This window comes from Channa argus, chromosome 4, assembly GCF_033026475.1.
Source record: "Channa argus isolate prfri chromosome 4, Channa argus male v1.0, whole genome shotgun sequence".
Lineage (NCBI taxonomy): Eukaryota > Metazoa > Chordata > Actinopteri > Anabantiformes > Channidae > Channa > Channa argus.
The window spans coordinates 14,750,023-14,777,679 of NC_090200.1; the positions used below are offsets into that span (position 1 = coordinate 14,750,023).

A 27,657-nucleotide genomic window follows, 5' to 3' on the forward strand; every position below is an offset into this window, starting at 1 on the left:
AGAAAGGTGATGGCCGTCACCATTAACTGACTTTGCCGTGAGCCTTACTTTGTAATAAGCAGATGTCTTAAAGTCCTGAGTCTGTTCTTTTGGTTACTTAGTTCAACTTGCTGTTATCCTACAGTCCACAGGTCAGGTTCAAATAACTGTGTGGAACTCATTCATAAGTTTCCCATGTTACTGGGAACACAATTGTGCATTTGCAGGCAATAAGCATTAGCATGCCATAGTTAAAGAGGTTAACGAATATTAAGCTCATTACTGCTCATTGCTTTGGCATTTGTATTTGCCTGCATATGTTCTGAAATATTGTCAGAGGTCATATTAAAGACACAGACAGACTCTATTATAAACAAAAAGTAATGCCAAAAACAAAGTGCACGCAAACATCTCTCACTTAAAAATGTCACTGTTACTCCACAGCATGAGCTCAACTTTGCTGGGTGAAGAAATGCTGCATAGGCAGTCATAATGCTAACCATAAATAATGTCTCCAAAAAACAAGTAAGGATATCTTTAAGCGCTACACACATACTGTACAATAGAACATGCAGTGGTAAATATGGATTTCCTTACTTTGATCACATCTGTGGTTGTGTTCAATCAAACACAAGTGTTGACATCCCCTCAATATAAGAGAAGTGCAACTACAAATTTTACAGTGTGAAATGATGATTCAGTAATGATCATTTCAAGGTAACTAATATTTCTTGGACAGTTGTTTATCTACTCACAGAGCTGATAAGACTCTGAGCAAAGAGTACGTTAACCCTGAAGTGGCCACGTGCTGCTACTCATTCTCAAATAGTAAGATAAAAACCAAAAACACTGACCTTTCAGTTTTGCACCTTTGAGCTCTAAGGTCAAAACCTTGTGCCCATCTCTCTAAACATCCTTATAAACTTTTTAAATGTAGTCAGAAGATACCTGACAAGCTCGGAAGTATATTGTTTTAGTTAGTTTAACAAAGTGTTCATATAACACATACTCTTCAAGTCCTTGTTGGCTTTATTAGCTGGAAAGGAACTGGTAATAAAACCATTACCAGCAAAAACCCTATTTCCTTATTACCTTATTTCAAGAACATCAACAGCTTCTGTAGGCTTGGGTTTTTTGTCTGACTTATTGTCCTCTGCTTCTTGAACTTTTCTAGTTGCCTTTGGACTACAATTTGGCTTTCTAAACATTTGAGGGCTATTGGAGCCCAACTTGCGGTTGAGAAGGGGGCTTCTCGAGCCCTTCATCTTGGTGGGCTGCTGCAGACTCTCCACAGACTTAAGGGGGCGCAGGCCAAGAAGTCCACAGTAGTAGTTGCACTCATGATGTGTCACGAATTGTTCAAATATTTCAGGAGATCCGCATTCAGTTAATCCTTGGTATCTGAAACACAAAGGACAACATTTTTCCCGCTATTTTATTAACAAAAACATATAACATTTGCATGTGCTTATAAAAATACAAACCCTTTTGACTTGGTCACAACTTTAACATTAGTAAGTTTTGTTTCAACACCTGCAGACAGAAATCAAAGTGAAATATTAAAAGTTGTATTCCCAGTAATACATAAATGAAGACTTTTTGTCACAGTCTTGTATATGTAGCTTACCCTCCAGCCGAGTGACCAGTAAATTGCCATGTGTCCACTGATGGATCCAGTGCTGGAAGGTGGTGCATTTCTGCTCCACCTCAGAGGCAGTGTGTGTAATCTGCTTGACTTTGGAATCCATGATACAGTATTTGAGGAAGACACCTTTGAGATCAGCCTCCACAGTGGCATAAGGCACAGAGTTCGCAGGCCGGTACATCAGATATTGAGGAACCACTCTGTGACCACATGAATAGCGAGATGATCGTGAGCAGTAATGTGCATTTAAATATGCGTCAGTGAGGAGATTTACTATTTAATGAGTGTGATACTTACTCTAGTGGATATCCAAAATTCTCAATGACTCTGGCTTCAGCCGCAAAAATTTTACAGTATTCGCGAATCATGTTTTGGACTTTGCATTCCTGGTAAAACAAAGATTCAAAATGCATATGCTGCAATTATAATAAAAAGAATTTTCTGGGGCAAATTCACTGACAATAAATCCACCACTCACTTGCTTAGTTATCTGTAGATTTCTGTCTGCAAGGATGTTCTCCTGTTTGGTCCCATAGGCAATAGGGTTTTTAACTTTGATGATGCAGGTGCTTCCAGATTCAAAGATGGGATCCAGGCCATAAATAACCTTCACTCTGCTGGCTTTGTGAGCACATTGCTCCCCAACGTGCACTGTCTCTGTCATAATGCGGCCAAAGTACTTTTCACCCCAGTTGCCACAGTCAGCCAGGCCTTTATTGAACAGCAGAGGGGTCATCTCGATTTCCTCTCCAACTAAAAAAAAAAAAAACATATATTCACAATGAACAGTGATTTACAGAATACGAAAAGGGTGATACAGTACATACGGTAGTTATGAGAAACGTTTACCTTCCAAATCATCTTTTAGTAGTATCTCAGACAGTACTGTAAAAAAAAAACACAACATAAAAGCTATGACTTCTTTTAAACATTGTTAGACTTTATTGCACATTTGATCCAGTCACACTGTGTCTTACTGTCTACACTGAGCAGGAAGTCAGTGGTGTCTGTCCCGTATTCATTATTGATCGTACAGCCATACACGCCACAGTCTTGACTAGATGCCAGAACAATAGCCAGCGCCACTTGGCTTTCATCTCCTCCACTTGATGGCAAAAAAGAGAAACTTTAAAGATTCAACAACAACCCACAAGATGTCACTGTGAGACAGATAGAAATACTGCGCCTGCTGACAAAGCAGCCAATAGCACAAATATAGGCGTTTATTGCCCCCTGTAGATGGAAAAAATATTGTGTCAGGTTACAGTTTCTGTGTCTAGTCAGAGATTCACCTCCCTGTGTCACGGCTGTGGGGTCACAGTCACATGAGCCGGACGTCCTGCAGGGAGAATATGAGAAGGACAGAAGGCCATGGGAAAAACTGAGGTCCAAAAAAATCCTACTCATCCTTGAAGCATTAATGTTTTTTTATTTGGAACCTGTTCGGTTTCACCAGTCATGTTGCCTGGAAATCCTCAGGATAATAGCAGTGAAAGGGGTGAAAAGTTACAGGGCAACACGTATTTTCAGCTTGCATTCAATGGTTATATGGCGTGTGAAGTAAATGTATTTTATTGGCATTAAACCTTCCTCTGTTATCCATGTATTAAAGGTCCCTCTGTTTTTTGTCAAAAAACTCCCCGTGATGATGCCATCTGGAGGGGTTTTTCAGTTCTAATTAGGTCAGGTGGTTGTTCATACTACAGAAATTGTAGGCTTGGTTGATCTGTTCCTTCAGAACAGATGAGACCTTTATGAACCAAACTGTGTTTCCGCCACGAGGTTCATTATAATACAGCGAAGGTTTGAGAAGTTTAATACAATTCATATGGATGTACAGTAATTCCCCTACTGTATTATATTATGTATGTTACCACTCTAAGACAAGAAAGGGGCTTACCTTCTCTTCAACTCTAGTATCTCTTCCTCATCTCTGTACCACTTAATGGTGGAGTCACTGAGCACGTTGAAGAACTGGCACCATAGTTTCAGGTGTCCAGAGGCATCAGGAAAAGGCTCTCCCCTAATCTTACGAATGACCTGTGGAGCTGGTGGTGAATGAGAGAGGGGTGGGGTCCAACGAGGGACCCAAGGTAAATGTACACTGCACTGGTTTCCATTTCCTCAAGTGCCAGTGTTTTTATCAAACTTAAAAACATATGCAAATAATTTCACAGAACAATTTGTAATATGTCAGTTGGTAACACGTAGCTTTACTATTCATTAATATATCTACATCTATTGAAAACTCTCTTTACCTTTCAAAGGGTCTGGTTTCTTTTCAGCTGGTTTCTCTTCTCTCTTGGTGCTCACTAGCTCGTCTTTGAGAGGCTCTTCCATGACTTTAGGCACCTCCAAGGTGGCCTTTCTATGACTCAAGAGTGGAGAGCGCCTCTCCATTGGTGGGGTGTTTGGACCTGGGGAAGCTTGTAGCAATGCTGCTCTGCGAGCCTGGCTGGGTGACATGAAGGGGGCCTCTTTCTTTCTCTCTTGAGTGTCTAGTGCACCAACTGCTCCTTCTCCATCTTCTTTAGTTTTTGGGATGAAGATTTTACGACGAGCTCCAGAGGCCAACTCTTCAGGTGTAGCAGAGCGTATTAGTGACAAGCTGTCTCTGCGTTTCAGTCGAGGACTGCTTTCACAAGAGAGGGATGATGTTGGTGTTGAGCCTCCACTGAGTTCTTCATCTGCCTTGTCACTCTGATGATCACTCACAGTGATCACAGGGCCGGCCTTCACAGCCTCATTGTCTGGAGCAGCTTTGGACATGAATTTACGAAGACTTGCTGGACTCAGGGATGGATGTGCTGGGGGCTTGGAGCTGAGCCTCTCAACATTAGGTTTGTTTTTTTGGGTGCCATCAAGACACATACAGTTATCTATTTTGATCTCTTTAAGAAGTTTTATCTTGAAGATTTCAGCAACATCATCATCCTGTTTAGTTATTAATTGTCCGCCATTTCCAACTTTTGGTAATAAAGCTTCATGTAGCAAAGAAGGAGGGTCTTTTTTTAACCTCTCCGCCATTTCTTCAATATTCTGTATATTATATTGAGTTTTTTCAGGCTTGGTGTCAATTTTAGTGCCAACATTTTGCTTTGTTCCCCTTTGCATGTCAGATGAAAGTTCAGTTTCTGTATGCTCACTGGGTGTGGGCAGTCTGAATCCAGGATTGATTTCATGACAAGTGACTGAGATTGGTGGTACCACAAAGAAAGGCACTGTTGGAGTTTCATGAAGCTGCTGTGTATGTGAAACAAGGTCATTTACTAATTCATTATCTTGTTTATCCTCAGTACATGATACATTTATAACAGGAATTGATGCATAGTCCATTTGAGGGAGCTGTTGACTGGTTTTGACTTGTTGCTCAAACATTTCTGTCTTGTCATCTAATTGCGCAACTTCCTTTACTTTCTCTGTCACAGAGTTGTTATAATCATTCTGCATAGTTTTCTGTGTGGGCAGCAAGCCTAGAGAATTTGCCATGTTCTGTTCTTGGATTTTCATCTCTGACACATGAGTTACATCATGTTTTTGCAAAATAGTGGGCTCTGATTTTGGCTTGTTTAGTGCCAAAATAGTTAGTGGTAGAGTGCACTCAGGCTCCATTATTTCAGTCTTTGGGATTATGAAACATTCATTTTGGGTTCCGTCTGGGACTGTTGGTGTGATATCTGGAGTGTCTTCAGTAGTAATTTGGATTTGTGGAATATTCTTTAAGAGCCAATCTAACTCATTCCCACTGCTGTCTTGATATGCACTATTCCTGTGTTTCTCCAAAACATTTTTACCCTCGTTTTGTGTCACTGAAAGATTTTTTGAATTATCTAACTCCTCTTCTTTCTTTTCTATCTCAACTTCAAACTGTAGACTCTCATTCTTTACACCATCTTTCTCACCTTCTAAAATGGGTTGTTCCTCTGTGTTTCTATCTTTCTCTATATCAAAATGTAATACCTCTTTCAAGTCACTTCTCTTTTCACTGTTGTTAAAACCTAAGTTTGAGGTCTGAATTTCACTGAGAACATGGGCCTTCGTACTTTCCTCTACTACAGATGGAGCAGATTCATGCTGTATTTTTAGGTCACCCTTCTCAAAACTTTCTGAGGTGGCAGTGGGCGGAAATCCTACATTCATTTCCTGAATCAGTGAAGTACATTTGCTCGCTTCTTTTACATTCTCTCCCTTGGCACTGTATGCAGTCATGGCAGTCAAATGTGAAAGCACCTGATCTTGTGTTTTAGATTCACATGGTTCTATTTTCTCTTCCAGTGAAGATGTTGTTAATTCAGTAATCTCTGATCTGTTTATATCTGAGCATGGCTGTCTGCTTGATTTCACTTCAACTTTCTCTTCCTCACGTAGCTCATTGTCAGATTGGCCCTCCGCTGTGTCAGGCTTTCCTTCTTTGCCTATCATATCAACAGTCATCTCCTCTTGCAAATTTTCAGTGGGCAGTTCTCCAAGGGTGTAGCTATCTGAGATAACATTGTGCGGGAGTGACCGGCTCTCTTCTAAACTAGTGAGGGTTGTTGTGGTGGGGCATTCTTCTTCATATGGAGCTTGGGTCTGTGGAAAGACTGATATATCTTCCCTGGGTATAGACTCATCTCTTGTAAATTGGTGATTAGGATGTGGGGAAACAACAAGGCAAACTGGCTCTTGCCAGTTTACAGGAACTTCTTTAGTAACTGAGACTGCAGGAGAATCTTTGTCTTCCATCTGAAGGAAAGTAATAAAAAAGCACTTTAGCACATTAAAACAGTTGAAGCTAAAGACATGCTTGTCTTCCACAATTAACTTCATAAGACACCCTTGTTGGTTTTATTTCTTGTGCATACAAAATATTTTTTACCATATTTTTGGTAACTGTACAACCAACTGAAAATAAATCAATAAAATACGAACTTAATAATGCTTACTACCTTATATGTCTATGACTTAAGCAAACCATTTACCTGAATTTGATTTAATTGTTTGATTTCACTGTATCTGTGTCTTATGTGTGTTTAAAATTGTATAAGGGAAAATATTTTATTCCAAACACATATGTGCCACACATCTGTGTCAAAGAGACCAATCATAATATACCTGACACATGACATGTATTTTAATCTGCACATTTCAGTCAATCAAAGCTTTTTAGGACACTGATCTGTAATTTACAGAGAAAATTATAACATGAATTAGATGTGAAATTGCAGACATCTCTATGTCGATGCTGCTGAAAAATAACAAATATTGACAGAAGGAAAGTTGTAAAGCCTCAATGTAAACATATAAGTTTCATATAAGTTTGTTGGGTTTTTCCCTTATTGTCACTGTTGGTGTTAAAATATATGCAGAAAAGTGATCAAGCCACATGCCTCCTCGTGACAAAATGGTCAACCAGTAGCAGCTACTAAGAAAAAAAGTTGTTGCTTTACACGGAAGAGAACTGATGTCACATTTATTCTAAAAATGAAGCTCTGGTTATCACTACAGCTCCATTTGTAAATAGCTATCAGCCCTCCATCACAAAACATTGTTCAGACATGCCTTTTGACTTCCTCCAATTAGTCATCCACTAAGTCTCAGAATATACCACAACACAACATATAGTTCCACATTTGAGACAACCAATCGCTTGGCAAGTGGATAATGCTTTAATCATTTTTACTTCAGTTCCTTTTTCCACATCAAATGTGCTTTATATAAACTGCCTGTTAATGCACGTCAATTTAAGAAAACAAATGAAATTTTGATGTTTTAGAATCACATTAACTGTTAATAATCACCACATTATATAACTCAATAAAAATTTTTCCAACTTTGTCTTTAACAGAAAACCTTGAGAAAATATGAAGACATTCAGAATGTCCATTTAATATGAACACAAATTCCCTTCCTTAATGTCGGCCATTCTGAAATCAACAGACACAAATGTTATTCAGACACAAATATTTTCATCTTAAAATGGTATGGGTTTTTTTTGTTTAACATTTTCATTTGCCTCAAACAAATCAATCTACTCACTGCTTTAGATTAAATTCAAATACAGGGTCATTTATTTGCAAAATAAAATATACAAAGAGTTTTGCGAGTTTAAACAAAATCTGAAAAAAATATTAAAAAGCCAAGATTGCTCCACTCACATTATCTAACTGGACTGAATCAGTGATACCACAAATATACCAACAAATACAGAAAAATTGTATTTCACTAATTACTCCTATCAGTTTTCTTACTGTATAGTGCCCGTATAGCACATTAATCACAGAATGATATTCCTAACACCCCAGACATAAATGACATGAAACAATTTAAAGAGCTGAATGTTGAGATACATTGCTGCCTTTCTCCCTTTTCTCTACATGAGGAAGAGGTTTATTTTAAGACATGGGGTGGGGGTGTGTGCGGGGTGTCAGTGAGGAATCCGTCCAGTGTGACAAGACCCTCCTTTCATGCCGAAACCTGCTGCAGTATTCACTCTACTACCGTTTGTCCTAAACACACAGCCCTCTGTCATGCAAAGCCCTATCTGTAACATGAGAGCTACTTCTGACATTCAGGTTTCATCATGATCTCTGACACAGTGGTGATACACAACATCCCCCACCCCCACATATATTTTCTATATGCGGCCTTGTTCTTATGCTTTCTAAAGCCCCAACACTATCTTGTATATCCACTCTTAAATTATATTGATACAGTGAAACCACAGACACTCACACAGCCAGGCTGACTCACTCCACTGCTTAGTGATCATCAATTTCATACTGTATATTTAAAAATAGCTGTGTTGTTTAATAACTGTTAAACACTGTCACCTATTTTAAAATCTAACTAGGGTTCATAATGTGCTTATTAATAACCACAGTTACACCCAGCATCTTATGACATCTGTATGTCATACAGTAGTTGATATAGTTGAGGGTTTAGACATGAAATGTTCATCTGGTAACACAAATATAACTTTTATAAGGCAACCACCTTTCTACTTTACATACCTTGTTTAGAACGTGATGCTCAGACAAGGACTTTTCTTCCTCTGGACTGCTACTTCCTGCCCCCATGGACACCTCCATGGCCTCCATTGCAACACCAGTCTCCCTGACACACTGCCCTGTGGCCTCCAATAGACTCTCAGGTGGCAATTTATGGACTGGTGTCAGATCTACATGCAATTCACTGTCGTCATGCCTATGCTCTTGCATTTCCAGTGACACTGACTGTTGCTCTACATCCTCACTTCCTGAAAACTCCTTTGGGTTATCTGTTTCCATTGGTACAATATCCTCTGGGAGAGGCTTATACATGTCTGGATTGTGCTGTGTTTGCAGACAAAATGAAGGTGGTGCCTCCTGTTGAGAAGGTTGCTTTGAGGCATGGTCAGACTCTCTCTTCTTGTTATTAATGTGATCATAAGAGTCCTTCTTACTCTTCCCAAAGAAAAAGTCTTTGACTGTGTGGAGCATAGAGGATATGGAAGTTTGGATATTATGATGGTCATGATCCTTATGAGCCTTGCTGTGATTTTTGACTTCTGAACCACATTTATTGTGTGCTGAAGTATGCAACATCTCTGATGAACTATCTTTTTCTTCTCTTATTAAGGCCAAATCCATTTCTCTCCTTTCCTTTCTCTCTTCCTCTAGAGCTTTTTCTTGTTCTCCTTTCTGTTTTCGCATCCTCTCTATCTCGCTGTTTTTCTCTATACTGGGATTTACAATATTCATATCTACCTCTGTAGGTTTCTCCACTTGAGATAGGTTGTGTTTCTCTTCAGCACCCTGTGACTGGAGAGTCTCTGCCAGAAATTGCGCTAAACCGATTCCTCCATCATAACAGTTTTCACCTCCATTTCCCATCATATGACTTCTGTTACTGATGCTGCTAGTACTGCTGCAATTAATGTCTACATCTACACCATTTGAAAACTTTCTTTGTTTTTTGGCCAGGGCTTCATCAGATGGAGGTATCTCATCCTCCTGACCATTTTCCTTTACTTCAAAGCTAATTCCATTAGGTTCAGCAGCTGCTCCCAATTGTTCCCCAACCTCAGGCTGGTTTACAACTGGCCTTTCTAGCAGTGGTGGGACAGGCCGCTTCCTTTGAGGACGTACAGGACTGCTCTGCAGTTGGTCTTTCTGAATATTTTCTTTACCCTCTTTCTTGGACTGCTCTTCCAGTTCTTTCTTCTTCTTCTCAGCTTTCTGCTTTAGCTTGGCAAAGAACCGCTGGTGGATTTTGTACTCATTCATGGTGCCAACCTCCAAAACTCCTGAGCAGGAGACAATACCTTTGGTATTGCTGGCTGAAGCCTGATAGATGGCTGCATCGTCCAATGTGCAGCTGAAAACAAAAACAGTTGACAAGTAAGCAACAAAGACACATTTTCCTAAATAGGGAGCACAAATCTAACAAATAGTTTATTTTTTAAAAGGTGGCTTTACGTACTTGTAAATAATAAGGGTGTGAGTTTTTCCATTCCGATGAATTTCATATTTTGGGAGTCCACAGTACCGATCCATTTCCATATCATCTTTATACCATTTCAGTTCTGGAGCTGGATAACCTATAGACATGGAGAGGGTATAAACCATTTACACCTCTAGTGCTGCAAGGTATAATTTATTATTATTATTTGTTAGAAACATGCAGCAGTTGGTGGAAATTTTTGACTTATATGAATGGTTACTAGGAATTGCATAGTAAACGAAATCCAGTACAGTAACATACATATACAAACAATATATCTGTAGTTAAAACACATTATCTTGAAAAGAATTTGAATACTGTCAGTTATGTTTAGTAGCTTTAAAATGAAATCCTTCCTTGGTTTTCTGATTAGTCACATCCTGTTTCTTTACATCAAGCTAAAAAGTTTCAGTTACTCAAACAAACAAGTAAAGACATGCACTCAAACTAGAATTACCTGATACCACACAGGTGAACTTCACGTTACAATTCTCTGACACCGCTTTTGATTTCAAGGTGGTCTCAAAAGATGGCTGTATGTCCTCAGTCAACTGAGCCATGATGCTGCACAATGTGCTCCTGGAACGAAATGTTGCAGCATTAGTGTCAATTTATGGCAAACAGTTACATTCTCATGTATCATTTCAGTGACATCTTCACTTCTGTGCAGTACATTCCAGTAACTTAGCTTACGGATGTTAATGGAAGTTTCTGGTAGTGAATACTGTTTAAAATAGTGACACAGAAATTTGTGAGATGTCAAGCAAAACAAAGTTTTCAGTCAATCCAACACTAACAATAACTGAAACTTTTGTAACACTGGACAAACTGGACACTACATTACAGTTAAAATCTGTACTGGTTTCATTCTTGGGAAAATCAGTTTTTGCAGTTAAGGTGTTAGTTGGGAGGAATGTTTCAAAAATATGGATTACCTCGCTGGCCTGTAGTGAGAATACCTTGAATAGCTATTCGGAGGGAGGCAAATGAAGGGACGTCAATAACTGATTAACCCAACTAAATAAATTAGGTATAAAAACTGCCCTCATCTTTGACAAAATAAGGACTGTTTAATGACATTTTAAGGTTTGTAGATTAGAAACAGAAATATGCACAAATTATGTGATAAATGTGATTTGTTTTTTCGGCTAACAATGTGATGAGCTGCATAATAAAATCACTGCTTTTACTAGCTAACGCTGTCAAACAAAACAGTATTTCAAATATACACAGCAATATTTTCTATATGTTTTTTTGATTGTTTTAACTTCATCTGCCTGACCCACATGCCCTTTTTTTAACACTAATCAATGTATATATGTTTTTTACTACAAATCTGTTTCCCAAGACACAGTTTAACGTGACAAGATTTACATGCTTTGCATATATATGTATGATATTTGAGGTTGTCTACCTGTTTTCAGGCCTAACATTTGAGAGGTAAGGATTGCGGCTCTCTGAACGGCCATTGGAAGAGCTGCCCTCCTCTTCACTAAAGCTGCTTGTCCTCCCATTATTAGAGAAAGAGCGAGTCATTGGCCTTCTGGAAGTCATCGTCCAATAAAGCAAGTCACAAAAAAGTAAAACCCAATATAAATGACCAGAAGTTTACATCCACAACTTTCACAAAGTTTAAAGTTAAAACTTAATGCTGCTGTCCATGTAAAAGCCCCTGCAAGAGAAAAATAAACACAAAAGTAATAAAACTTGCTGGAACTAAAGTCAAAGATACACCATATTATTTGTTCATACAAAACTCAAACACCCAGTTCTGTTTCAATGCTTGTCCTTTCTGACCAGGCAAAGTACTGAAGTACGTTAAAAATAGTATCAGCTATCAAGAAGGGCTGTTACTGGTCAAATACAGCCCCCCCAAAATATGTGTATATGTTACAAATAGAATCCAGGTGTTTCTTGGTCCACCCAAAACATGGTACATTTTCTAACTTACCATTAAGATGTTGTCAGTGTTGCTTTCCAGTCAGAGTCTGTGAAAAAAATCTGTGTAACTGCTTATCCTAGACAAGCATGTGTTGCCAGCAGGGGCCTATTTATAGCAGGCCCACAAATAGGTGCAAGACCACATCTGATTTTCCAAAACTAGACTTCAGACTTAGCAAATAAGCCTAAAACACAAATTGAATTTAGAGTAAGAGCTAACAATTTCAATCAGAAAACATTCCTCATAAACCTCTATTGCATCGCTAGCTGAACCGTAACAATTTCACTTCTTTGCTTTGGTCCGTCTTAATAAGTTTGACAAAGGGAACATTGTTGTGGACTACATGTGTGGACTCAAAAGGGTTCATGATGTTGCTGATGACATCCATTTGTCTATGAGTTGCACAAGAGTTGTTAAAGGACAACTTCCCTCCCTTCATATGACCCACTTGCGGCTCACATTTCACATCAATTAGAAGAAAACAGACTCAGCTGACAAAATGGAGGCTTTAATTTAATGGTGTAAAGGTATCTTTAATACCTTTACTCTTTATATTTTCTTTGCTTTATTGTACTCATAGGTTAAAAAAAAATCTTTATTCTTGTATACTTCTGTGTAACATGTTTGTTTGCAACTCCCTGTTCTCTGGATGTCAAGAAATAAAATAAAAAACTTTCACACATTATACATATATTTTTGCACACGTTGTATTATTTCAGTTTTTAAAAATACACCCAGTAGCCTTATGATTCCAGTTTCAAAAGGACGTTTTGTAACTCTTCAGACTCACCCGAACTCTGTGATTGTTCAGCATCTGACAAGGGGCCAGATTGCTCACTACCATAATGTCTAGAAAAGTGGCTCAGTTGCTTTCTCTTTGCGAGATTTACATTACTCTGAACAATGCTTGGGTGCTTCTCAGACTAAGACCAATATTTTCTTTTAATATTACAGTGAACACCTATGAAATTTCAGTGTAATATTGGTGAGAGACTCATTATGCTTAATACGATTCTCCCATATTACAAACTTAACGGTAACGTGTGTGCGCACTGCCTCTTTCCGGGAAAGGGAAGCTTTTACTTGAGATAATTTAAGTTATGAAGATTGAAAAGAGGAAAACATACACTGGCTGAGGTCTTACAGCTGTTCAACCCGTACGAGGCTGACGGCAGGTATGCACTGTCACATATGTTGATTTACAGAACAGAGACCATTTTCTTGTCTAACATATGGACATTTCTTATAGCATCCGCTGTCGGCTGCGGTGTATATAGAAAGCTAACGTTAATCGAAATAAGAGATTAGGGGATTGTGCTAGATATTGAATTTCCAGCACTTTCCAATTTACAGAGAAGCCATTGTGTTATTGATTTCAAAGGTTCGTTTTTAATTCAAGTATTTGAAGTAATACGCTTTAGGACTACTCGTTTTAAGCACAACTTTTTATAGTCTTGTAGGTTATCAGAGGAAGAAAATGAACTAATTGGATACCGTACCACAGCCTGTCGAATAATGATCAGAGGTATGTTATTTCTCTACACAACTACAGCCTTTGCACAATGGGGCATTTCAAAATAGAAACAAAACTGTGATTTCAGATGACTAAGATTCTTACATAATTTGTGCCAGAACTCGTCATAGTGCGCCATCCTGTCTCTGTGTGCGTACCTGTGAGCTATAAGGTGACTCTCAGTGTCCGTGCTGAGGGCACAGGTATCCTCAACTACCAGTGGTTTACTGAAGATAAAAAAGAGGTATGCAGGTTTTACGGAACTTTTCATTTTACATTAATGTGGTAACAAGTTGAGCCTATTGTGTACGGGAAAAGTGTGTATAATCTGGTGCACAGGTCTCTCGTGAGGATCTTGAAATGTAACTGTTTAAAAACAAATAAATGACTGTAGTACTACTAAATGACTGCACTGGTCTTAGGCACTTTTGTGTCATGTCACAAGTGTTTTCTACTCATTTATATTGTTTTTGTTTTTCAAGGTGTTGGATGGTACTAAACCAGACCTGACCATCAATGCTAAAAGAACTCAGCTCTATGTGTGTCGTGTGAATGACCACTTCTGTAACTGTGTGTTCAGCGAATGGGTGAAAGTCAAGGTGCTGGACATTGATAAATCAGGTATGCATTGCGCCATTCTCACATTAGTTTATATTGCAGCAATGAGGTCGTTTTTATTGTTTTGCAGCATATCCTATGCTTGTCGGTTATACAAATTACAAGTTTATTGCTGTGGGTTTGAATCTCTGTCTCTTACTTGTCCAACATAAGGTTTGTCAGTACAGTGGCAGGGGGAGCCACACATTGCTGTCAACCCTAAACCCCAGACAGTCAGAGAAGGTACAAAATTCACTCTCCGATGTGTTGCCTTTGGCATCCCTACTCCCTACTATCAGTGGTACAGAAATGGGCAGCCGCTGGTGGAAATGAATGGTGACACGCTACAGGTAAGGAGAGATGACAAGCGAGTATTTACTCTTTAATGCAGATAGTGATTAGTTTAACACTGTGTTATGTTTTCTGCATGATTTCACTGCCGTGAATATATTAGTGGGGGGGTATAACATGTGGGCCAACAGCCAGAAAGGAAACAATATGATATATTTTGGTATATGCAGATTGACTGTGCAACAGCTGAACACAGAGGATCATATCTATGCTCAGTATCTAACGTACTAGAAGAGAGATGGACAGAACCAGTCGATGTTGACATTGGTAAGTCATAAATGAAACTACTTTTAATGACTTTTGTCATTTCAAAAGTTTTGTATTATATTCTCCTTAGACCACTATATTCTCCACTTCTTCCATTTTCAGTGAAAGGGGTGTGAGGAACTGATTTTTTTACACACTCCATTCTTCCACTGATTTAGCGCCCAGGCTTTTTTTCCATTATGCTAGGGGTACTTTCCCATTTCTACAAACTAAAAAGGAACTTGCTAGCCTCCAAAGAGTACTTGGTCCGAGCCTTAGACACACAACAGGAAAGTGATGTAAACTGAAACTAGTTCTTGCTGCATTTCTCCTGTTTCTTGTACAGTGCATAACACAACAAAGAACTGTGAAATTGCTGAACTGCACTAATACATCACATTGTATTTTTGTTTATAAAATGATGATTTGGTGATTCTATTTTTTGTGTCCTCCAGTACAAACGGATCAACAACCTGCTGCAGCACTCACAGGTATAGTTTTATGGAAATAATCTGTTTCCACCCACACTTCAGATTGGAATAAACTGGAAAACCATCACAGTATGTTTTTTTTTTAACTTGTATTGCTATGATTATAATTCTAATTTGATTTTTTTTTTTTGTTTAGCCACTGATAAAGTTGCCCTACTTATTGGCAACTTGAATTACTCTAACCACCCGGGGTTGATGGCTCCCATTATGGATGTACATGAGCTGGCCAACCTCCTACAGCAACTTGGCTTTAGAGTGGTTTCCCTGTTGGATCTCACTAGGGAGGAGATGCTGGCCGCTATTGACAAGTTTATTCAGCTTCTTGACAAAGGAGTTTATGGTGAGTATTACTCCATCTGTCTTCATGTATTTTTTTAAATTACCAACATTTGTTAGTTGATGTTCTTGTCCTTGGAGAAATGGTGTCAGAGTAATTTAAGTTTTTGTTTCAACATTTTAGCCTGTGTGTGTCATCATATGTTTCTTTTATCAATTACTGTTCACTTGTCATAGGTTGTGAAGCCACTGGTAGTTTAGATTTTGCTTAATACAAAGGCTGATAAGGACATAAAAAATATTTTTTTTTTTAAATGTTTGTATGTATGGCACTTCTTAAGGAATCTTTACAGAGTAACCAAATGTCAGGTGAACAGACTTACAAACATTGCCATTCACTTTATAAGAGTGGACTATAGTCTTATACAATGAAAAAAGATGGCATTGCAGTGTATGACAACATTCATTAGTTATTAAGACTGAAAAATTAGTCACATTCTCTAGAAAAAGGGCACTTATGGTATTACATCTTCACACTTTAGAGATGAGATATGAAATTATATTGATGATATTATGTTGATTAAATATAAATCATGAGAAATGTGTCATGCCGTATCAGAATGACAGTGTCTGTTACTGTTCTTGCTAATGGAGAAACAAAACAGGAAATTAAGAATGTATATGTGTGGCTGTATAGAAGCCAGCAGCTGCTTGCTCCTCAGCGTGACCTTTCTCTAATTTTCTCCAAACATTACATATTATTTAAAACATTATTGCAGCACATGTGTTGTTCAAAAGGTGATGATTAAAATTTCAGTAACTGCATATGTATTTTATCGATGTTGACAGGCCTTTTCTACTATGCGGGTCATGGGTATGAACGTGCGGGAAGGAATTACTTGGTAGCTGTTGACGCTCCACAACCATACCAACCTGAAAACTGTGTCTGTGTGCAGAGGGTCATGCACAGCATGCAGCAAAGACGGACTGGGCTGAGTGTGATCCTGCTGGATACCTGTAGAAAATGGTAGGTGAAATAATGAATTACAGTTTTTCATTGAGAGATGATGGTAATGTGGATTTTCATATTTATATGTCAAACAATGATTTTAAAAACTATATTACACAAGTGTAAACTATGACCCATATACTTATTTATACAGTCCTAATATATAAGTTAGAAAAATTTATTTTGAGTGCTTTATTCTTTTTAAAATGGTCTTTTATTTTCTAAAGGTACAATCAGCATTGCATACCCTCAGCCATCATGCCACTGAAACCAAGTGGGAACACTGTTTATGGTTATGGCACGTATGTACTTTTTGTAATTTTGTAAAAATATCACTGACTAAACAATGTAAAAAATAACCAAGTGGCATTATTAACTAAGTTAGTTCTTTTTCAAATCTGTCAACATTCTGCAAAATGGAAAGAAAACACAGAATGAAATTGTATCTTTTATACCTACTACAGATGTGAAGATGCTGAGGCTTTTGAGGTCCAGGATGGTGGAAAAAGTACTGGAATCTTCACTAAGTACTTAAACAAGCACATCTTACAGTTCGAGAAGGTCACACACATATTAGAGAAGGTGTCTGAAGGTTAGTATTTTATTTACATTTTAAATGTAACAGTCTAAGGTAGACTAACATTGAATGCCTAATGTGACTATGCTCTGGTTTTTAGTAGCGCACTACAGGGGAACTGGCTGTTTCAAATCATAATGTACAAATGTATGGCTAATATTAACAACATTACTGTAAAATGAAAATCTACATCAACTCAGAGCAAAGTACAAAATCCTTTTACTGCATTTTAATATTCATGTATGACACAATATTCCATAATTTAGTTTGCTGACAGATTTATCAGGGTAGGATCCAGAGTAAACAAAGACCAGTTTTACTATCATTGGCAATTCATTTTAGTGTTGTTTACTAAATACTTGTATGTATGGCTGTAAATGAGCAAGGGTGGTGAGTTAGCTGTCTCCTTTGAAAGTGTGTTGTTTAATAAATCTCTGTAGGAATAATTTTTTAAGATACCATTAGCATGTGACCTCATTCTTTTGAAATTCACACTGTTGGCTAGAGAACAGCAAGAAACCTGAGAGCTGCAGGGTGCAAGACAGCTGCTCTGCCATTTGGGCACCCCCTTTACTGCTCTCATAGGCTTACTCACAAATCAGCAAATCAGTATTAGTGGGACAGGGCGCCCTTCTGACAGCACCCTGTATGTCTGCGTGTGTGTGTGTGTGAACACCTTTTTAGGTGAAAAAATTAGACATTCCTTATGGTTTTTTTGTACTTTGCATTTGAAATCCAGAGCTAAAGCTTGGGTAGCAACTTCCCAAGCCTCTGCTTTTTATATTTATACTCATCATGTGTGGGACATATTTAGAGATGGAAAAAGACATGTTGATGATGAGGTGCTGGCTTGTCAGCCATTATGGTAGCATGGTGTAGACAGCTTACCCAAAATATTCCTGACACAAAATCTTCTCAAATGCTAAGCATAAATCTATATCAATTTCTTTGAACATGGTCACCACTAGCCAGCCCTTGTACTTGCTTAACCTTATAATGATTCTTAGATTGTATTCAATGTATGAAATCTTGTAAAGAATAATTTTTTCCAAACTTATTTAGCCCAGTTAATTACAGAGAATATTAACCATCTCATTTTTCAAATTTTCCTAAGTTCCCCAAATTAAGTGAGTTTCCTAAAGCTCACTTATTCCTCACTCACTGCTATTGCTAAACCCAGGCAATTCCATGATCAAATATGTGTGAGTGATGGCCTGTTATAGTTGGGAAGATCTTATCAGTTAATGAAACATAAACTATTTCCCCTGAAATGAATTGAAGTGCACAGAGGAGAATGTGGGGAAAACCCTCAAAATTTGTATGAAGCTGGTGTTTTGTTTTCTATTCTTTTAGGCATCACATGTATCTGCATTTTCTCATTCATAACAGATCTTGGTAAAGACCCTCTAGTCACAGGCAAACAGGCAGTGGAGATCAAACACACCCTGAAGGAGTCTCGATCCCTTGCAGATCCGGTTCGGACCACCGGGCACACAAGGGAACTACACCTGCGAGATGTCTGTTGGAGACAAGCAAATGGTGAGTTGGGAGAAATTTATTATTTATCTTATTTTCCATCAAGAAACAGTTCCATTTCTTGATCTGTTCCCAAGTGAGAGAGAAATAGGTATGTTAACTCTTCCCCACAACTCTGACACTGTAACATGTGACAAACCAAGTTCATATATTGTGGTTTATTGTGAGGCATGTGAAAAAGCTACTGCTTTTTGATAAATGAAAGCAGGAAACGCCTTTTTACTAGAATGTAATTTTGTGTTCAGTGGAAGGAAGTTGTCTTTTTATGCCTGATAACTTCCTCAAATTTAATTTACCCTTTTAAGACGGCTAATCTTAGAATCGTCTCAGTCTTCTTGAGACTAGATAAACCTCTGTGGCCTAATTAACAAAGCAACGGAAAAGTCCCTAATGTAGTGAATCAGTGTCTCAGCAAAATCTATTGCTCAAATAATACAAACCAAAAACTATTTTAGAATATTATTAGTAAAAGAAAAAAAAAGAATTTACACGTTTTCATGCCTCTTTCCAGAGCTACCAAGGAAGAAGCGGCTGATGTTTCTTTGTGGAGCAGAAGTGGAAGTCTGCTTTTCTGCTTTGTTCTCTAATGTACTGATGGCTTTTGCTACCATAAAGACTACAGGACCCCGTACCCAGGACTGCACTGTCACTCTGAGCAGCATACCTGTAAGCATTTGTTTTTACCTAAAACTATCAGACATCCTGACAAGTTTTGTTGTCATTTATAAACAACCCCATCTGACATTTATGCAACATACACACTAGGTAAAATATATATAATAAATGTATTCTATAAATAATGTCACCTTTATACATCACTGTATGTACACCTCACTTCACTCAATATTGTCTGAAACAACAAAAAGTTGTATGTATCATAAATTCCACGTTGCTCACCGCAACATGCTGTTGCTTTCCATTAGACAGCAGGAATTTCTCACTGATCACCATTCACCCACAGGTTTCATATGTTTGAGGAAGTTCTGCCCATATATAGGCATCCATCCCTCTAACCACAGATAAAGGCACAGAAGGAAGTAGACAACTTCACTTCTTTTAGTAATACAGCTACTGCTTTAGATTACTGAATTTTAGACCATACTGACATCTAGTGGCTTTTTTATGGTTGCATTCTAGCTGTGAATCTGTTGTCAAACACTCAATGTAGGACACATTTTGAAAAACATTGTTAACACGTATTATACTAATAACATTTTATGTTCTGAATTCTTAGCCAATGGAAGATATATTTTCCGGCCCTGGCAGGTCAGAGGAGATGGACTCTCTGCTGTTAAAGACATCTGATAGCCCAGATTGTACCCTAAGGCTTTGTGCTCTTCAGAGGCTTAAGGTATGCAGTATGGCATATGCCCCAATTCTGCTCCCATGAGGTGTTATGTAAACACAAGTCTTCACAAGAAGTCTGTACAATGAATGTGAAAAAGGTTTGTTTGTCTTTGTTAGGAATCCCTGGTGATCAAGGTGGATCTACACTATACGCACAGTGACAGCAGGCTGCGCCAGACAGAAAGCCAAAAGTTGGACATAGGAAAGCCTCTGGTGGCATCATGTAAACTCTATAGAAGAAGGAATCATGCATCAACAGACAAAAAATTTGACGGTGTTGCTCAAACTATGGGCAACATTTCAAGCAGCACACCATTGCTGCATCAGACTCTGGCTGGTCCATGTCGCCCTTTCACCAGAAAGGCAGAGTGTGCTGCTAAACTTGCAGTTCCAAGGAGCAACGAACCTGAAGAAAATGATGAGAATGAACAGCAAGACTTCACTCTTTGATGTTAGGCCTTTTCCGGTCCATTACTTTAATTGCTCATTTTAGAATTTGATTGGCTTTACCTGTGTGATTTGGTATTACTCAGTTGCTGATCATGTATCTTGCTTTAACAGTGGTTGATGATGATGAATGAGTGAATGACTGATATGTATGTTTTGTTTGTCTTAGCCTTCTAATTCATAGCTTAACACTGAAGGGGTATCAACACTTTTGCTTACCACTGATTTTATCTTAAATTGTATAATTATTATGAAATGCCATAGCACTTTTTGATCAGTGGCAAGCTGGCTGGCTTAATTTATCAGATGAATACCGTTACTGTCAATAAATTATCTAACAAAGAGTAGTAGTTTGTCAAACTGAAATATGCCTCTTATTAAATGTCATTATCATATTAATGTTACAAATCATTTAATGGAACACAAGTTTTGTTTGTGATCTTATAGATTAAATATAAAAAAGGAAAAACCTTTTATTTATACAGTATATACTTCATACTACTACTACAATCTGTACAGCACACACTCCTTGTCCTTAGACTCTCCACTTATCATGATCATGAATGTGTTCAAAACCTGACTAAAGTAGGAATGAACAAGCTTGTACATGCTACTTCTTCAAAAAATAGTTTGGTTTAAATTCTACAATTACTGTTGCACATGGGAATACATGGACCCTTACCTTTTAGTGGGGTCATAAGAACAATGTACAGTTTAGTTTTCTTGTCCGTGACCAAAATCTAGTGAATCATCAGCCTTTATCTTTTAAAATCAGACAAGTGGTAATCGGGAAACGTGCAAACATTTGAGCCTTCACTGATTTTAAACTTGCTTCTTTTGGTTCCGGTTTGGGAAGTACATTTACATAAATAGCAATGAACTTCCCTTTGACTTCCCCATATCAAAATATCTCTCCACTTGTAGCTGATAAATGCCTCCAGATGACGTCACTTGAAAGGAACCTTTATTTCAGAGTATGTTATCTCGTTGCTCTTACTGTGGAGTTTGTAATCAAGGGCAACCTACTTTTCCATAGTTCCTCCTGGTGAACTCCTAATGATGAAAATGGGTGGTGTAATCTGGAGGAGTTTTCTCAGCTCGAAGCAGAAGAATGTTTTTGTGAAGTCATGTACATTTACGCACTAAACTAGAGCCATTGAAAGCAAGTTGAAAATTGGACCATCATTAAAAATGTGCTGAACTAATGCGGGTTGCGCAAGAAAGCCTATCTCAGAACAAGGTTGAGGTTTAGCTACAAAACGCTTTCTCGAGACAGTTTTAACTGCACATTTTAACACTTTACAAAGTTACGAACGTTTACGTGGGTGACAGCAGACTTAACGTTACTTTAGCACGACTGTCTGCTTGGGGAAATGACGCTAACTTACGTCACGTCTCTGTGCGTTCGTTTGGTAGACGCTAACATTAGCTAAGCTTCGGCTAAAGTTTGCCAAACGTTACAATCTAACGGTTACTGCTAAAGTGTAGCTCTTAGTCCCATCGGTCTCTGTAGGTCAACGCACAACAACAAACATCCACAGATGATCATATTCTAAGGAGCCATGTGTTATATAAAGATAACTTTGTTGCGAGACGCAGGGTCCCGGTGGCTCGCCGTGATCGTATAGTGGTTAGTACTCTGCGTTGTGGCCGCAGCAACCCCGGTTCGAATCCGGGTCACGGCAGACATATAGTGAACACCTTGGGCGCTTTATTTTGGGATATATTTTGAAAACAAAAATTTAAAACAAAAAAATTTATGACATTCCGCTGACAACGCCGTATGTTAAACCCAGTATGTGAATTTAAGCCTTTTGTGTGATTTAGGACTTAAATTGATTTAAGCCAAAATTCTCAGTCACCTTTTAGCAGATTGGTGGTGGCTTTACGTTGAACGTTAGCAGGGGAAAGGAGCTCACGCAGCTGACAGTAGAAATGACCTTTTTATCGGCCTATAGTCACAGAGGTTAGAAGTTACATCTAACAGGTTATGTTAGGGTGAAGGTTAGAGTCAGGTCAAATGATTATGTCTCCACGTGTGTGCAGACTTTACTTCCTTTAGACTCCTTTCTCCTCCCAAGTATTGAGATTCCGTTTAATAACTGTGATAAATCCATGAACTAGGCGGATGTATTGTCATGTTTTTCCTACATGGATCCTCTCAGAACTGTTTTAAGAGCACCGTCGTCGACTGACCTGCAGGCGGCACTCGAATACACTCAATCTTGTCACACTGTGACAATAGGAAAATAACCACTTATCTCCTTAAGTTTCATAGAACTATTTCATTTAAACAAACCAATTCGATTGTTATGGCACCTGAGGCCAGCGGCCCCAGCTCAGTCTGGCGTGTTTTGGAATATTTTGCAAAGCCATTGAAGACAGACTGCATGCTGCATACACAATTTCCCTATGGGGTCAATAAAGTTGTTTGAATCTTGAATGATCTACGTTTGAGTGCTGCTTCTAGAGCCCGTCATATTAATCATATGTGCATAAGAAAAAAATGCCGGATATTAAAGCGCAGAAAAGCATGGGGAAAACTGCCCCACACTCCAGTTGGTTCACTTTGACGTCAGTTTCAACTGGGACCCGCCCGCTTGCTCAAGTGGCAGCGGTGAGTGGTGAGAGATAATCCTCTGCTCCACCACAGACACACAACAGGGCTGAGCTGCCTCTGGATCTGGATGCGGGCATCCTTGGATTCTGCTGTTAGCACGGGCCCACTGCACAGAAACTTAGCGGGACAACAATGGTGCACGCCTCGGCGGCTGAATGCAGAGATGCTGGCCGTATAGATGACCAGGGAATGTGGTCAATGTGACGTTCACTTGCACGCTGGCGTTGAGTTTATTGTTCTGGTTCTAGACGCAGAGCAGCGATTCTCCGAGAAGATGTTGAGCCGATTTATGAGTGGCAGCATCAGGAATCTTGAGCGGGAGTACAGCTGCACCGTGAGACTGCTGGATGATACGGAATATACGTGCACCATTCAGGTTAGTCACCTGTCGACAGTTTGTTCACTCCGCAGAGCACCGAGCAGCGCTGCAATTGTGTCTGAGCTGGCAGACAGAAAAGCGAGTGTTTGAGGGGGGGTGCTGGAAGTGGCTGCATGTCCCGCTGCTGGTGTAAAGCAAGAAAGAGCCTGAATAGAAGCCTGTAGTTTTTTTTTTGTCATTTCAAATAACAGAAGTCGGATTCAGGAGGGATGCATTTCTTTAACACGACCCACTATTGTCAGAACCAATCAGTCAATTTGGTGGCAGGCTTTGAGATGTGGGGGTGGGGGGGGGGGGGGGGGGCTCTGTAGGACAGACATTTCCCTTAAGCTTAGGCTGCGTTGCAACCCAAACGTTTTTTAGACTGAGATTTCCGGATTTTTTTCTTATATGTTAGTTATTTCCAAGATTTTTGCTAGTTGATATTCATAGTCACCATTTAAATTTAAATGCTCATCTAGTGTGCAGTGAACCTCTTGACATCAATATTGCGCATAGGCTGTCCCATTGCTACTTTGGACAACATGCCTGCAAAGTTAACACAATGTGGCTCTTGTGGATCTAAGCAAAGCTAAATGGACAATGTGATGCAGGACCTAGTGTCATCAGTCAGTAAACACAGCACCGCCGGGTTTTCCTTTCTATAAATGGGATTTTACCACAACAAAGGACCTATTTGACATTGTCAGCCGAAAAAAACAATACTAGACCCTAATATTAAAAATGTAATTCTCTTCCTTTGTCTCACTGCTATGAGCCTTGCTTTGAAGATTGTTCAGTCACATCACTTACAAAGGAAAGTGGTTCCCTTTGCAAGATGCTGTTCAGTTGTAGAAAGCGATCTAAAGAGCTCATCAGAGAATTCTCTGCCTAGTCTGCAACATGTGGATGCACTAAGGCCGCTTCTCAACATACCAAAGAAACATTCAACCTTTTATAAGGAACAACTAAACAGTAATATCACATACATGTTTCTTTGTCACTCTTGTCATCACCATGGTATACCACAATAGCTCCTCTTTCCTGCCATGAGCAGGCGTGAAATAGACGCTACAATCACTGTAGGATTGTGACTGTGTGCCCAGGTTGTAAACAGACCTGCATTTCTGTTTGGGGAACTGAGCCAGAGATGGAACTGGGCCAGATGGACTGTGAAGCCAGCAGGTGTGTTGCTTGCAGCAGAATTGTGTGGTCTGGGTGAAGTCAGTGGGCTGGAAGGAGGGGAGTGCAGGGAAAGAGGAGAATGCTCCAGCTCTGCTCTGGCTGTCTGGTATCTTGACTGTATTTTTGTTCAAACTGGTTGGGAGTTAATCCAAAGGGTCAGCCTCACCTCTTTTGCACAGGTAAACCTTTGCCCATCTCTCCTTTATTCTTTTATTTCTTCCTTTCTTCCAAGATCTTGGCCTGCTTAAAAGCAAAATCACCCAGGATATCAGGACACCTAGACCAGGAAATGCAAAGTAAGAGACATAACTAGGTCATATATTTACTGTCTCTCTTTTTCTTTGTGTTTTTGTCCCTTTGACTCTCCGTCTTTTTCACTTTCCCAACCTGCTATCAGTGTACTGACATTTTATTCCCACTGGACCTGTTTCCATTATACTCTGATCCTTAACTAAACATTTAATGGCTCCCCATTCAGATTTGCTGCTGACTTAGGTTAGCCTGCTAACATTATTTGACACTGGCCAGGTTTCAGCTTCTTCACCGAGAGTGCGAGATATCTCCATGGTATCTTTGTTAGGAAAGCCACCTTCAGCAGAAATTAGAACCACGAAACAAGCATGCATCAAAGCCTACCATTGAGGGCTTTCAGAAGAAGAGCAGTTAATGTGTCTGTCTTTCTTAAACAGTGGCAGCTGTAATGCATTAAGTTTTGCTTTAATGAAATATGGATCCAATTGACTATGGGGAAAAAGTATGCACTCATTATTACTCAGACCTGTAGATTTAGCTATGACCTAGTCACAGGTTGATGGAAGTGCTTAAAATCCTCTTTTGCCCTCAGGCCTCTTCTACTTTGTGTTTTTAATGCAGTCTTGCTGTAGACAGTCCGAGCAGCGCTTCACAATATTGTCATGTCTGAATAACAATGAAATCAAATGCAAGGAAAAGTTATATAGTTTATTTCAGACAGTAGGTTTAACCACTACATATACACCATATGTGCTTATTTCTTGAACCAAAACTCCTCAAACATTATTTTAATTTAGTCAAATTTGTTATTGATGAGCGTAAGCCATTTCCATAGTTTGATTATCTTGAATTTTTGTCAATACTCTTTCCTTAAAAAGCTATATGTGTGGGGAAAAGGGAGGCAAAAAGTGTGTGTGAGAGTTGCTACAGACATGGGGAAACTGTTGTTTGTCCTAAAAGGACTTTGACATTGTCAGACATTTTTCTTTATACAGTAGTGTAGTAGTAGTTTTAAACATCTTTAACATAGCCCTGTGTGTTAAATGCTTATATTGATGCCATTAGGTACAGATTGTGTGCAAATCTCTGTTTATTCATTGGGCTTAATTAATTATAGATTTTTGAAATGGATGTCAGCACAGTAAGCTGGCCCACTCAGATACAGACTTAATTACAGTTTACACCTTGTGAAACCTGTGATTTCCGAACCATTACCACTAGCTTTCAGGGCAGTTTCATATATCTCGACAGAAAGTATACAAAGGTTTAGAAATTAGGTGTTTTTTCAATTCTGTGCATCAAAGTTATAAAGACAGAGTATATGTCTTTCTGCCCTTTCCTCTCTCTACTAACATAAGACGGAGTGAGGACACTATCAGCGGTTGATAGCTTCTCTATGTTTACTGAGGGGTGCTTTACTTTGAAGCATGGTGCCAGGATCTCAACTGTTGCTACGGTGACTCCACAGTTACTCTAACAAAAAGTGAGAGCACTCACTGGTCAGGATTCCCCTTCCAAACTCCCTGACAAAAACTTAGCTGTTAGCACAAACAGAAAGGTAATTTGTTCGCTGAATCCCCTTTGGAGGGCATCTTGGGACCTTCTCAGTGCTCCCCTGACACATGTTTAGTCTAGTTCTGTTGTCATGCCATTATTGTCACATCAGATATTTTACGCAGTTGTTCTGTAACATAAGAGATGCTCTTGTTCACATGAAGTTCACGTGGATAAATTGGATGGATAATGAAAGCACATTATTGGCTAGTTGGCATTTAAAATGTTTCAGTAATGTAGTGCCTACAATATGAATGTTTTAATATCAATAGGCCCTTTTCACCAGTCAAGATATTTTGACCTGTCAGCAGGAAAAGCACAGGTGTAGATAATGTTAATAAGTGCAGTATTCCTTTAAGCTGCTTAAGATTCAGAGTCAGGTATGGTTGCTATGCTAACTCTCTCTTCATTCTTGAAAACTGCTAGGTATACTGTAGAATATGTCAACCTGGGTTGAATGAATGCATACCTCGGTTTGTTTTTTTGTGCAGGTATGTGTGCTCTTCCAACTCACTGCCACACTGTTGCTGTGCCTCATATGAATAATTAAAATGTGTGCTAGGTCTTAATGTTTCATGAGGAGTAACCTCAAGAGAACGTCACTTGTGTTTTCCAGCATCACTGCACACCAGCATCACGTTTGGCTGAACTTCTGGCGCATGGCTGGTTGCGATTAAGGATTACATCATTGTGCTGTCTGTCTACATAGACAGCAGAGACCGACAGGACAGCCCCAGCTTGCAGCTTTCTCCGATCTCTTTCATGGGGATTTGATATGTTGGAGCAGCCACAAGCCAGTTACACTCCATCACTCAAGTCCAGTTGATGCGTCGTGTCAAGGTAGCCACTGGGCCACTGCTCTGTTGCTGCCTTTGGATTTGGTCCTGGGGCCTCACTCCTGTGTTTCTGGGCTGCCTCACACACAGCTCGGAAGCTTCAGCAGTGTATTACAGGGAAATTAAACTCTGCATGACCTGAATTAGCTTACTGGGATTCATGAAAGAGCTTAGCTGAAGATGAGATGCTAAATGAGTCCCTTTGCTATGCAGTTGTTGGAACATGAGCTCAAACACAGACACATGTTCAGCTTTCTTCTCTCCTCCGCTCTCATTTGCTGCGCTTTGTTGTGTCAGGATGCCTCGGCCACTAAATGTAGGTGCAGAGCTTGTTTGAGTTCACCACACCACATGGCCCTCTCACAGTCCTCTGTGTCTCTTTGTGTGTGTGTGGGCTGGATGGAGAGCAGGCAGCCGGTCTGTGGTGTGTGTT

At 39.2% G+C, this 27,657-nt stretch overlaps 3 protein-coding genes and 1 non-coding gene across 12 annotated transcripts in view; 3 read left to right on the top strand and 1 right to left on the bottom strand.

Moving 5' to 3' along the window:
- Nucleotides 1-33: 33 nt before the first annotated feature.
- alpk3a (alpha-kinase 3a) lies at nucleotides 34-12,304 on the bottom strand. 5 transcript variants are annotated; one of them, XM_067501291.1, is made up of 15 exons: nucleotides 12,039-12,293; nucleotides 11,502-11,759; nucleotides 11,023-11,055; nucleotides 10,545-10,666; nucleotides 10,067-10,184; nucleotides 8,617-9,961; nucleotides 3,883-6,349; nucleotides 3,525-3,672; nucleotides 2,602-2,729; nucleotides 2,474-2,509; nucleotides 2,103-2,377; nucleotides 1,922-2,010; nucleotides 1,607-1,824; nucleotides 1,464-1,512; nucleotides 34-1,380 (listed from the first exon to the last, which is right to left on the bottom strand). In XM_067501291.1, exons 2-15 carry the CDS (start codon nucleotides 11,639-11,641, stop codon nucleotides 1,068-1,070), a joined length of 5,481 nt encoding a protein of 1,826 aa, XP_067357392.1. In that variant the 5' UTR covers nucleotides 11,642-11,759; nucleotides 12,039-12,293; the 3' UTR covers nucleotides 34-1,067. The 5 variants fall into 5 exon arrangements, with proteins under 5 accessions (XP_067357392.1, XP_067357394.1, XP_067357395.1 ...); XM_067501293.1 differs by having other exon boundaries at nucleotides 11,502-11,630; nucleotides 12,039-12,120; XM_067501294.1 differs by lacking the exon at nucleotides 11,023-11,055 and having other exon boundaries at nucleotides 12,039-12,292.
- A 771-nt stretch (nucleotides 12,305-13,075) lies between these two features.
- Nucleotides 13,076-20,763, top strand: malt3 (MALT paracaspase 3). Its single transcript, XM_067502533.1, has 15 exons — nucleotides 13,076-13,204; nucleotides 13,482-13,554; nucleotides 13,662-13,786; nucleotides 14,025-14,163; nucleotides 14,314-14,489; nucleotides 14,661-14,757; nucleotides 15,192-15,227; nucleotides 15,364-15,567; nucleotides 16,353-16,530; nucleotides 16,740-16,814; nucleotides 16,977-17,104; nucleotides 18,479-18,628; nucleotides 19,137-19,291; nucleotides 19,860-19,976; nucleotides 20,090-20,763. The coding sequence occupies exons 2-15, from the start codon at nucleotides 13,545-13,547 to the stop codon at nucleotides 20,420-20,422; spliced, it is 1,923 nt and encodes a 640-aa protein (XP_067358634.1). The 5' UTR covers nucleotides 13,076-13,204; nucleotides 13,482-13,544; the 3' UTR covers nucleotides 20,423-20,763.
- Nucleotides 20,764-22,032: 1,269 nt separating this feature from the next.
- Nucleotides 22,033-22,104, top strand: trnah-gug (transfer RNA histidin (anticodon GUG)). The gene has a single exon. It is a non-coding gene; the product is annotated as a tRNA-His (tRNA).
- A 795-nt stretch (nucleotides 22,105-22,899) lies between these two features.
- The window catches only part of LOC137125356 (novel FERM domain containing protein), a 47,748-nt gene continuing 42,990 nt past the window's right edge, over nucleotides 22,900-27,657 (top strand). For 2 of the 5 annotated variants that reach the window (XM_067500698.1, XM_067500699.1), the window contains exon 1: nucleotides 22,904-23,415. In XM_067500698.1, the coding sequence (XP_067356799.1) occupies nucleotides 23,218-23,415 (198 nt within the window). In that variant the 5' untranslated portion in view covers nucleotides 22,904-23,217. Of the gene's footprint in view, nucleotides 23,416-24,814; nucleotides 24,879-27,657 lie in introns of all 5 variants that reach the window. The other 3 variants (XM_067500701.1, XM_067500697.1, XM_067500700.1) reach the window with 3 other exon arrangements.